The following is a 13,384-nucleotide window of genomic DNA, read 5'->3' as shown; positions in this document are numbered from 1 at the left end:
TTGTTTAACCTCTTAAGCCCCAAGCTGTTTTTTTACATGCATTTTTTTTCTCTTTGCTATTTGGGCTTATTGGAACCCAATTAGAATAAAACCTAAGTATCACCTTTTGATACGATGTACTTTTAGAGAAAAATGATGTCCATATATGTGGACTCGTGGTCCGAATTCCCATAAAACACTTTTTCCTGACTGTTTTTTTATGCATTAATAACACATACATATTTTTGAACATGTTTTGACTATCAGAGAGTAAAAATCAACATTTTTTTCCCATTTTGGACAGTAAAAAATTGTGTTTGGAACATTTCATATGCTGAAAAACAGTTGCAGGATGACACTGTACGTCTGTAACAAAATATAAAACATTCAAAGTATTTTAAACAGCCACTTAAGAGCTAAAATGTGCTGTCCACGTATGTGGCTACTAAAGCCCTAGGAGGTTAATACAGCTTTTCTATATTTAAATCCCTTTATATCAGAGTAATAACTGAGGAAAATATGTTAGTGACGTGTGGATCTACTTATAAGATAAATTCAGAAGAGTTTACTAGTGTGAATTCAACAATCTGAGTAGAAAATAAAGACATCTTCACCCAGAAACTACCAGTAAATTTCACAAATAATCACAAAAATATGAAACAGTATTTTTTTTCCCCCAAACAAAATACTCTAATAATCTTTGTTTTTTAATAATACATTTAAACCAATTGCTCAGAAAGTAGAACAGCCATGATTAAAAATAGCATAACACTATACAAATAGTCAGGTCTGCCAATTTTATAACACATACACATGCTAATAAGACTCTCAGCTTCGTTTAATACAGCTTTACTATATTTAAATCCCTTTATACTGACATGATAAATAAGGAAAATAAGTTATTGACATGTGGATCTACTTATAAAATAAATCCAGAAGAGTTTACTAGTGTTTTGCCAGGTGTGAATTCAATAACCAGAGCAAAAAATAAATACATTTTCACTCAGAGACTGCTAGGAAATTTTACAAATAATCACAAAAACATGCTGAATGCTGAAATAGTATTTTATCATACAAAATACAACAATAATCTTTGTTTTATTTTTTAATTGTTATAAAAATCTGTTATAAACTGAACACTGTGTTGTGACTCATTTTTGTGTGAGCTGGATTTTTTGTGTCTTGAAAACATTTATTGAATTGATTGAAACATTTGCTAATGTTTTTGTTTTTTAATTAAATATCTGGTATAGTTGTTGAAATATATCTGCACAATTTTAGCTATTGCATTTTTAAAAAACAAATAAATAAATGTTAATATTTTTGTAGAGAATGCAAAACATACATTTCAGATTTTCTTTTTAGCAAAATGACCACTGTTTGTGGGCCAGCAGTCCACCGATCTGAATGCCAGTCAACTGGAAAAGCAGAAAAATCTTTATTGTTGAACCCGAACCCTGAAATGCGTGTCATTAAGACTTGTGTAACTCAATCAGGACAGGTCAGACTTTCAAAAAAATCTGTCACTCTCTTTATTAAAATTTTTTTCACTGCAATTAGTTAGTAAATTCAGCTTTATCAGGCCAGCTAGTGTAACTAATCCCAAATGCTGGCTTAACAGATCTTGTTTTGTTATGTACGATACAGGATCATCAAATCATTTTTGAGAAACCTCTTCCTGATTCTACTCCTGAGGAAGTTCAAAACACCAAGTATCAATTTTGTTTGCTTGAAACAGTTTCCCTTTCAATTCAAATCATGTCTTGCTGTTTGCTACGTGACAATCATTCAAGACCTGCACAAAATCACAGCTGGTTTGACCCCAGTGAGTGTGTTTTGCTATAAGCTTACCCAATTGTTGGATTTATGTTTGGATCAAAACTATCCTCCACAAATCTACACACAATGCTTGACTTTCCAACTCCTGTGTCCTAGGAAACAAAATAAACATCAGTAACACAACACATAAATAAAAAAAAAAGTATAGAATGGTAATATAAAAATGTGTGCAGACAAACTGCACATATAAACACAGTTTTAGATGCGTTTCCAAAATGTAAATGAAAGCTTTTGATTTTTTTCTTCTCTTTTATAATAAATATATAAGGTAATTATGTATCAATAATTACTTTTTATCAACTAAACTGAAAGCATAAAATATTAGTAAGCATCTTTTATTCTGTTTAATTTCATCAAATGTGATTTAAAACATTATAATCACACTACTTTTCAGAAAATGACAACTGGTCAGAATAACAAATGTTTTCATATGTTTGAATTGGGAAATCAGGGTTGTTCCACAAATTTTGATATCTTTAACCCTACTGATATTAATATACTAGTATTGTGTTGTCTAAAACATACTATAAAAATGTTTTGCAACTAGGAATGGGACGATAACCGTTTTCAAGGTTTTGAAAAGTCAAGGTTTTAAAACAGCAAAGATTTTCTGTTACACCATTCCTAAGGTATTTGTAAGTGTTTTTTGTTTACAAATTTATTTCGTGTTTTAGGGAAACAGTATCTCCAACAGAAAAGGACCCTCCACATCAAAAGCTACTGGTCAGCACTAGACATGAGCCGGTTTAAGATTCTGAAGGTATGATAAGCTTGGATAAAAATATTAGATTAGATTAGATTCAATTTTATTGTCATTACACATGTACAAGGCAAAGAAATGCAGTTTAGGTCTAACCAGCAGTGCAATAGCAGCAAGTGCAGAATACAGTTGCTCAGAAAGTAGAAAGTATCACGGTTTTACGGTATTGTGATTACTGCTCTAAAAAACATAGTTGTCTGGGTAAAAACAAAACACTTTTGAAACATTTAAAATATTTGGGTACAGTAAACATCCCAGCAGGCACATGATGTCAACATGACTTCAGATTGACATTGGACCCCAACGTCATGGGACGTTGCATTTTGTTTGGAATTAAAAATCGGATTGACATCAGAACCCAACGTCCAACCTAAAATCAACCAAACATCAACGTCTAATGATGTTACAGCTTGACATTGAGTGGACGTTACCACTTTGATGTCTATCAGACGTTTTATTTTGGTCGCCATACCGGATGAATAAATGTCAGTAATTGACATCAATTTGACTTTTGTTTAAGATGTTGGACTTTGGTCACTTTCCAACAAAACCTAAAATCAACCAAATATCAATGTCGTTATTGGACGTCAAATTAATGTTGTCCTTAGACACTGGCTAGACATTGAATTTCGGGCACTTGAGGTCGAAACCTACATATAACATTATATTAACGTCTTATGATGTTGTGTGCCTGCTGGGATGTCAGGCTTAACAATTAAAATAAATCAAAGAATCAATCATTCGCCTGTCTTCATTTGTTTCAAAAACACAGATTTCTGTACAATTTAATATGGCATCTTTGGAGATCTTTTCTGCTAGAGATACTGTTGTTCTAAACCAGGCATGTCCAAGCTCGGTCCTGGAGGGCCGGTGTCCTGCAAAGTTTAGTTCCAACCCCAATCAGACACACCTGGGCTAGCTAATCAAGCACTTATTAGGCTTTCTAGAAACATCCGTGCAGGTGTGTTGAGGCAAGTTGGAGCTAAAATCTGCAGGACACCAGCCCTCCAGGACCGAGTTTGGACACCCCTGTTCTAAACAATGTAAAAAATATTTTTTTTAAGTAAATAAAAAATCTTACACATACCTTAGGAACGGTATAGCAGAAAATTTTTGGGGTTTTAAAACCTTGACTTTTCTAAACCGTGGTATACCTTGAGAACGGTTATCCTACCATGTCTAGTCAGCACATGATTCAGCAAACAAATCGCTTATAACCCAACATCCTTTGCTGCTATGTGCATATGTGCTATGCACCTGAACAGTGCAGTGGCTTACTTACTTTATATCCAAAGAAAAGAAACATCCCCAAAGATGCCTTTACAATTTTAAAAGAAATCTGTTTTGTAAACCAATTAATACAGCAGAAGTCACTGATTTATTTTAAATATTTAGCCTGAAATGTTTACAGTCCCAAAATACTTTAAATGTTTCTTAAAATAAAATATATTGTGTTCAATTCGGAAAAAAATGCTGTTTTTTACCCAGAAGAACATATTTTAGAGCAGTAATCACAATACCATCATACCGTGAAATTGTGATATTTTTATCCAAGGTTTTCATTCCATCAGAATCTTATACCGGCCCATGCCTACTTGCAATCATAGCATGTTATTTAAGCAACAAAAAATACCTAAACCACAAGCTTTTTATTTTAAATTTAGAGGAAATGTCATCAGTGGTTAAACAAATAAAACAAACACAGTTTTATTATTTTATTATTATTTTTAGAATTTTCAACTTGTCCCTTGTATTTCACATTAAAGTCAGAAATATTAGCCCCCCTTTGAATTATTTTTCTTTTTTTTAATATTTCCCAAATTATATTTAACAGAGCAAGAACATTTTGTGCAGTATGTCTGATAATATTTTTTCTTCTGGAGAAAGTCTTATTTGTTTTATTTTGGCTAGAATAAAAGCAGTTATTAATTTTTTAAAAGCCATTTTAAAGTCAAAATTATAGGCCCATTTAAGCTATTTTGTTTCGATAGTCTACAGAACAAACCATCATTATACAATAACTTGCCTAATTACCCAACCTGCCTAGTTAACCTAATAAACCTAGTTAAGCCTTTAAATGTCCCTTTAAGCTGTATAAAAAGTGTCTTGGAAAAATATCTAGTCAAATATTATTTACTGTCATCATGGAAAAGATAAAATAAATCAGTTATTACAAATGAGTTATTAAAACTATTATGTTTAGAAATGTGTTAAATCTTCTCTCTGTTAAACAGAAACTGGGGGAAAAAATAAACAGGGGGTTAATAATTCAGGGGGCTAATAATTGACTGACTTCAACTGTATATGTAAAATTACACAACAGTTAATATGAATTGGTGTTAGATCATGTTTATAATATGTCACAGTACATGACCCATGCCATGTCATCTACCACTTACTATTACACATTTATCATTAATACAAATACAGTGCTCAGCATAATTGAATACACCTCATTTTGAAAATGGATATTTTTATTAATTTCTCTGTGAATATAGGCAGTGTATTTTGGTGCATTTCAACAAAACAGATTTATTAAACAGATATATTTATTAAAATAATATTATAGTCACCAAGCATATTAGGAAATTAAAAGATAATACAGTTAAATTTAGGCAAAGTATTGCAAGAATAAACTTACAAAATAAAATAAAAAAATTCTTCTCTTGATTTTTCTTCTTTTTAAAATTTGCATTTAATATTTTTCTATAACATAAATTTGGGTGTGCTAATTTTTGGACCGTTATCGTACGTTATTTTATTAGATAAACTGCAGATTTGGCTTCAGTACTGACTAATCTAATGTATATGCACAAATATAATATTGTAGAGCTTCCTATTAAAAATATGAATTTTAAAGATAGATTTGTGAGGAGTGTACTTATAAATGCTGAGCACTGTATATGTCAAATATAGGTGAACATATTTTTCAGATGGATTTATAATTAACTTGACATAATGAATTATAATTTAACCTGACAAAACTACGATCAATCTATAATCCCCTGATTAATAAGCAACTACTCAGACTTCTCTAAGCATTGACTATACACTTCTGAATGGATAGTTTAATACGTCATCAGCCCACAAATATTACTGTAATGTTTTGGAAATCAACCAAAGCTTTCACAACAGAAATAAAAACGCTGTCACGGTTTATTGCAAGTTAAAGCATGCAATAACGCGGTGGTGGTCGAGCAACGGAGCAATAAAAACATTAAATATGCAATCCACCATAGCAACGTCAAGTCATAAAAAGTGGAAGAGAAATCTTACCCCAAGAAGGCATACTTTCAGCTCTCTTAGCGACATGTTGACCTCCAAACTAATGAAAACTTCCCAATCATTCCAAATAGTTTCATAAAGCTGCTCAGCAACTATTTCTATTTGACGTAACGTAAGCTAAAAAACATCAACACACAGTCTCTGTATACACAACTAGTGTCTGATATCCAGTGCTTTTGTAATATATAAGAAGCCGATAAGGAATATTGACATAACTCGTAGAGTTTATAGTAATACGAGGATTCGGATGTTATATTATTGATCGATTAGTTGCGATATTAGCTGCTCTCTGGTCGCCATCTTGAACTCCGGTTAACGAGTCTAGTTATGGGAAGTCGTGCCCACGAATCGGTTCTTTCGAACAGTTAGATTCACTGAACTGTTCAAAAGCAGTTTCCGCTAAGTAATTATTGCGTCATCACTTGGATCTAGCTATGAACATATGGCTGTAAATAAATAAATAAATAAAAAAAATAAAATAAAATAAAAAAATTTTTAATAAAAAAATTAATACAAAAAATTAATACAAAAAATAAAAAATAAAAAAAATAATACAAAAAATATGGCTGTTTGGCCAAGAGGGAAATTTTAGTGGAATTCGTTATTTTGGGAGGTTAATTGGAGAAACGCATGGCTGCTACCATACAAATTTTGCATTTCAAATAAAAGTGAGAGAAATTAATTTAAAGATTTCACATATAATATACCAAACCAATGTGTTACTCTCTAAATTTGCAGATATTGAGAAAGAATGTTCATTTTGTAAAAACAGTGAGGAATCCTTATGTCACTTATTTGTTGATTGTCAGATTGTGCAATTATTTTGAAAAGACAGTTTTTCTGATTATTCTGCTAAAAATAATATGTTGATAGCATTGAATGAAAAAATAAATTATTTGTTATTTTAAAAACGGTGAAAAACAAATTAACAATTTTGTTAATTTTATTACTTTATCCACAAATGTAGACTTTCAAAATATCCTGCTTTATACAAGGAATTCGTCAACAAACGTCAATAAACGTCTGTTAATGAAGTCTCACAAAGCTGTAAAAAATGTAAAAGCTCTGTCTATTGTTAGCTATTATGAATCTTTTTTTGGCGTCTTGTGAATGTCCATTTGTTTTGTTTTTTTTTGTTATATTTTTGTTTTTTGAATTTCAGTTATCTTTGGAATTTTTGTTTGTTGCCTGTTTTTACTGTATTTGTAAATTACTAATGCACAATATATGGCTGTTTGGTTTATATCCTTTATTTTCCTTTACTATTAATGATAAAATCAAGAAAGATATAAATAAATTATTTTTTGATTTTACTTGGGAAAAACAGGTCTCATCAATTAAAAAAGGCATTAATTTAACTTAACAAAGACAATGGAGGATTAGAAGCTATTGATATAAATAATTCTATAAATGCTTTCAGAGTCAGTTGGATTGAAAGATGTATAACTGTAGTTTAAATTCAATATGTTTTTTTTATTCCCAATTATTGGTTTAATAAAATTGGCATCTCCCATTTATTTTGAAATGTAATTTTGCTCCGAATAAACTCCCTATAAAATTAACTAAGTTTTACCAGCAAGCATTACTGGCTTGGAAAATATGTTATTCCCATAACTTTTCTCCACATAAAACATTTTAATGGAACAACATGGATATGACATTTAAGAATAAATCTTTGTACGATAGAGATATATTACATTTATTTTCTTTATTTGATGACTTGGGGAACTTGTTAACTTACTTGTTAACTTAAGAACAATTTATGAAAATTCATCAATTTTCTATCCCATATAAGAAATGTAACATTATTGTAAATGCTAATCCAAAAGAATTAATACATCTAACAAAAATCATATTTTATATATAAATAAAAGAAATACAACAACAACAACAAAAAAAAAATACTGGTCAGCATTAATACAAGAAATTGATTAAAAAAAGGCTTCTCCCATATAAATATGTAATCCCAAACAAAGCAAACGAAATTCATTTTAAAATTCTACACAAAATATACCCGGTCAATGCCTTTATCTCAAAATTTACAGGTTAATACTCGTTCTTTCTGTCAGGAAAGTGAGGAAACTTTGACTCACATGTTTTTTACATGTAAAATCTCACAAAAGTTTTGGTCGGATTTAAATAATTATTTAAATAAATCACAATCAACAAAACAAATCTTTAAATTGAAAGTTATTATTTGTTATTACTCTAGTCCCAAAAATAAAAATGAAGAATATATATATATATATATATATATATATATATATATATATATATATATATATATATATATATATATAACTTTTTGATATTATATGCGAAATTCTTTATCCACAAAAAAAAAATTCTTAAATGCTTTTATATTCATTTATATTGTACATTTCTTCTTTTCTAAATAAAAGTTTATTTTAAAAAATGGTTTACAAGCACAAAAGAAAATGAATGAATGAATGTTTTTTTCTACACTGAACTATAATATTTTATCATTCATTAATTCATAGTCTTTTCGTCTTAGTCCCTTTATTAATCAGGGGTCACCACAGCGGAATGAACCACCAACTTATCCAGAATGAGTTTTATGTAGCGGATGCCCTTCCAGCCACAACACACACACACACACACACACACACACACACACGCACGCACACACACACACACACACACACACACACACACACACACTCATACACTTTGGACAACTAAGTTTCTTCAATTCACCTATAGCGCATGTCTTACGACTGTGGGGGAAAACTAATCTTGTCAGTTAATAAAACTTCAGTGTATACAGTATTAGCAGTAGTGGAAAGAGTACTGAAAAATCATACTCAAGTAAAAGTACCATTACTTGACCAAAAACGTATGCAAGTAGAGTAAAATATCAGTTGTAAAAATTACTCTAAGTTTGAGTAAAATGTTGTCCTTTTAAATGTACTCAAGTGTACTGAGAAGTGAGTATTATACACTGTGAAATGCCTGATGCCTTTTTACATGCAATTTGTGCATGTGTTTGGGTGTAAACATAACATTCTGTAGTTCATTTAGTGATTATTTAAGGCCATTTGGTGATTTCAGTCTACATACAGTAAGCATTCTTCATCTTCTCATCAGTGATAATAAGCAGTTTAAATAGTCTCTGGGTCAATGCGTGTAAAGATTTTGGACATCTTCTTGGACACTTTTAATGCTTCCAAATGGTTTGATGCATTTATAAAATGCCCATGTCTTGAGGTAGTTAAGTATGATGCAATTTACTTTCTATGTGTGATTTGATTGGACAGGAATCACAGGTCTGATGCCAAGTACTAAGCCAATCCCCATAGACAAGAAAACATATAGACCTAGTAGTGACTATATAATAAGAAGGAAAATAGTGGAGTAAAAGTACTGATACAGCACTAAAAATGTACTCAAAGGAAAGTAAAAGTACACATTTTAAAAACTACTTAGTAATTTACAATTCCTAAGAAAAAACTACTCGATTACAGGAGTAGTAATTTAAAACACTGAGTATCAGTAAGAAAGAGCTGCTGTTATTGTTCGACTATTAAGGTATTAGTTGCTATTTTGGGCTTGTTATGTATAACCAAATACCACGGTTTCAGCTGAAAACATATAATAATTGAACATATTTTTGATGAATCATTCATGAAAGAATCATTTAGTTCTGTTTTGTGAGACGGTTCATTCGACTCCCTAAAAAGATCCGACTCACATGAACAACTCATTCACGAATCGGACGTCTGTAGACTAGTCACGTGACCGACATTGTCTTATTTTTTTCCTCACCGAGCGTTCGGTTGAGCGATACAGGAATTTGCGCTATTTTCTCGCTTAAAAGTGCTTTGTTTCGTTGAGTTCCTCTTTGTTTTTTATGTACTCGATCTTCACATAGATGCCGGGATTGAAATAAGAGCAGGAAATCTTTTGAGGAAGTGGAGTGACAGCGCCGCTGTAAATCAAGATGGCAGGTAACGTGCTTTAGTACGTTTATTTAAAGCTTTATGAGGCGGTTTAAAGAGAATCTGCTTCGCTATCACTGTTGACTTTAATGACGCTTCATGCCTTTTTTTACATTTCTGATGTTTTTAAGAACAAAGGTCGCTAGCCTGGTGAAATTTTAAGTGGATTAACACTAGTTGCGAGTTGGGGAGCTAACAGTACTGACTGGGGTATTATAAAAAGTACTGTAATAAACAGCTAGTTTTAGCCAGCAAGGTAATATATACTGTATTAAATCATTTATGGTGAAAATTATATTGTACTTTGAATTAAATAGTACATAACAATGTAGTTTAGTTGACAGGAGATTGACTGTCAGTTTGTTAGCAAGCCTGACCACCGGGGTCGATTCCGGTTAACACGCTTGGATAACGTTAGCTTATAACCTTTAAAACGTACATATAACGTGTCATGCCTTAAGTAATGCCTGTATGCTCTTTTTCACTACAACATAAAGTGTTTTACAGACACTGTGCCCTAGTACGGTTAAGCACGCAATTTCATGTAGTCACTTAAAGTTACCCTCAATTGACAAGTGAGATCTAGAGTAAACTAACATTGCGATACATGTTATGCCTGTGTCATTTAAGCTAGCATGCTATCTAACGAAAATAAACAGCAGCTTTTGGACATTATGAGTGGGTTTTTAAAGTTAAAGGCCTAAAAATGCTGTCCAGCTGGGTAGCTTAGCTAGGACTGGGTAGTAAGAGAGACAACCCAACTTTTTGTGACAGCTCCCAGCATGACTTTAAATTGACAGTTTATCTTCTAAAACACTTTTCACAATTCAGTCTTTAATTTGAAGTTTTTCCTTTGTTTCTTCAGGTCTGTCTTTATATTTTGAAGACGGTCATGATGATTTGGATGACTGTGAGTATACAGAACTCTTCAGCAACTTTTATCAGCGTGAATCTTATATATAGACTTGTGAATCTTATATGACCTTTTAGGAAAGTGTTATTTAGTCTCAAATATTGATCAAAGTAAACTATTAAACTAAATATAGTGGAAAGACATTATTTCACAATAGTTTTGTAATGGTAATGTTTGCTGTACTGTCGTAATTCTGATTTAAATAGAAAACAATTTTGGGAAATGACAATAATAAAAATGTCTTTTTCTTAAATAATAATCCAAGAAAAGAATATTTGCTTAATTGTGATGAAAATGTTACTTTTTTCCACCGCTAAAATATAATTTTGTTTAATCAACAATATGATCTTTCCATGATTTTAAGGGTGTGTTCACACTCGGTAAGTTTCGATTTGACTATAAGACTCGTGTGCAATTTTTAGTCCGTTTCTTATTATTAAATATGAACACTGCCTTTCAAACACTGGTGCACATCAACAAGTAGACAGAGAAAAGACTCATAAGAAATGAATCTGCTCTCAAACAAACTGTGGTGAACTGAAATATGAATGAAACATAAACCAAAGTCAGCTAAAGAATCAAAAACAGGACATGACTTAAGCATATCTGTTTTTGTCTCATAGTTGCAGTGTTTAAAACATATTTTAATCCAGTGTATATTTGTTGGTGAAATAAGGGAATGTTTTTATTCGGGAAATGTTTAAAAAGGTGTTTTCTGGAGGAATGTTTATCATTTATCAAACTGAAACTACTTTTTAAGACATTTTATCAGTGTTGTTATTTGTATATATTTTTTGTGCAATGAATGGATGATTAAGAAATAGTTATGATTGTAAATCAGATATTGAATATTTAGTACAAGTATTGCCATGAATAGCACATGTTGCTTATATGGCATTAAAGCATAAGTAAAAATGTTGCCGTGTTGCCCATTTTAATTCAACACAGACATTGGAAACGCATCTTTTTCTTCCCTCCATTTTTAGGTTTGACGTTTAAAATGTCAGTGTGAAAGCTAAAAGAGCCAGGGCTAAATGTTTAATTTTTCTTTTTTGATCTAGGCCAGTGGTTCCTAAAGTGGGGGTCGCAGGACAATGATGAGGGAGGGGGGTCACAACACTTTTGGAGATTGACAAAAATCTAATTCATTTTATTAAACTATTAGAAAAACAATTTTTTAATTCATAACATACAGGAGAAAAAAATGTAGTTAATAGACACATTAGAAAAACAACATGAAAATAAAAACCCATTAGCCTTTTTAAAATATTATTATTATTATTATTTACATTTTTTTTTGCGACCCCTTGGGTGATTACGTTATATTAAAAACTCAGATGCAGCACATTTTATAGCACCAGGTTATAGTTTCTGACATCTTTACGGCACTCGCATGAATTAAAAACAAATACAGGCCTTAACTGAATATGGAGGATGTTCTCAAAAATGAAGCGATGAATAGACTTGTGTGTGCCCCGTTGTGTGCAAGGTTTATACCCAACAAGCAATTTTGTGTTTAATAGACGTCTAAACTTAGGCTGTCAGTGAAAGTCTAATCGACATCTAAGAATAGCCCAAAACTAGACTAGTCATCAAATAGACAGATTAGACAGACTTTATATGTGTAGTCATTCATTTCTGTTTGTTTGATGACTAATCTAGTTTTGGCCTATTCTTAGACGTCAATTCGATTTTTACTGACAGCCCAAATTTAGCCTTGTTTTAGCCAAGATGACTATGTTTAGACGTCTATTAGACCTCTATTAGACATCTTTAAAAAACAAAAAATGCTTGCTGGTTAGATTTATTATCACCTCAGAGGATATTGGGGGTTGTGTCACTGGCATTGTTATTTTGGGGGTATCAGGCTGAAACGTTTGGGAACCCTAATCTAGACCAAACAAATCAAGAAAGCTAAACTGGAATTGTGAACGCACTCAACTATTTTACCCAGTTATTGTACAGTATTGTACAGTAGCTAAAGTGTAACCATCTTTGCAGACAGAAGTGGATTGAATAAAATGAAAATTCAATTACTGTTCTTTCTGTAAAATAAATCATTTCTCTTTTCATTAGTGTGGATTTCTGGTTCCAATTAAGCGATTTGTCATTTGATAGCACCACAAACTGGATGTTACCTTGTATACTTGGCCATTAACTGTCCCAATGGGTCTGTCTTGCAGTTGGATTCGATGACTATGGTTCAGAGTGTGAAGGGATTCGGATAACAGCATTCCTGGATGCAGGCCAGGATAATCTCACCCCTCTGGGCCGGCTGGAGAAATATGCTTTCAGTGAAAACGTCTTCAACAGGTGAGACATGAAGCTCTGCAGTGAGAAACCAGTAACTGTGAGACGTGTTATGTGAGACCTCTGTTTTTCCCTCTGTCATGCAATACTTAGTGTTTTTTTGGGGTTTTTTTTTGGAGTAGTGTAAGATGTCCTTAATGTAACTATCACTTGAATTTCAATGTGAAACGATACAGAAGAACTTATGGCACAATGGTGGAACATGTTTTTCAAAATGTAAAGGCTTAAAGTAAACCTGATATTAAGTTGGACCAGAAATGGCTGTTAGGAGCCAAATTTGTCATTGCAGGAAAATTTGGCTCATACTTAAAGCTTCTAAAGTCATTTCTGATAATATAG

The 13,384-nt window shown here is 31.8% G+C and overlaps 1 protein-coding gene and 1 pseudogene across 1 annotated transcript in view; one reads left to right on the top strand and one right to left on the bottom strand.

Annotated features, from left to right (window-relative positions):
- rab22a (RAB22A, member RAS oncogene family) overlaps window positions 1-6,175 on the bottom strand; it is a 35,766-nt gene extending 29,591 nt beyond the window's left edge. Inside the window, exons 1-2 of the mRNA XM_056460485.1 lie at window positions 5,855-6,175; window positions 1,831-1,910 (exon numbers count right to left, since the gene is read on the bottom strand). Of these exons, the coding sequence (XP_056316460.1) occupies window positions 1,831-1,910; window positions 5,855-5,890 (116 nt within the window). The 5' untranslated portion in view covers window positions 5,891-6,175. The remainder of the gene's footprint in view (window positions 1-1,830; window positions 1,911-5,854) is intronic.
- A 3,449-nt stretch (window positions 6,176-9,624) lies between these two features.
- LOC130230203 (serine/threonine-protein phosphatase 4 regulatory subunit 1-like) overlaps window positions 9,625-13,384 on the top strand; it is a 32,525-nt pseudogene continuing 28,765 nt past the window's right edge.

This window comes from Danio aesculapii, chromosome 6 (genome assembly GCF_903798145.1).
Source record: "Danio aesculapii chromosome 6, fDanAes4.1, whole genome shotgun sequence".
Taxonomy (NCBI): Eukaryota; Metazoa; Chordata; class Actinopteri; order Cypriniformes; family Danionidae; genus Danio; species Danio aesculapii.
The sequence above is the reverse complement of the archived record's forward strand: the minus strand, read 5'-3'. Positions and strand labels throughout refer to the sequence as shown.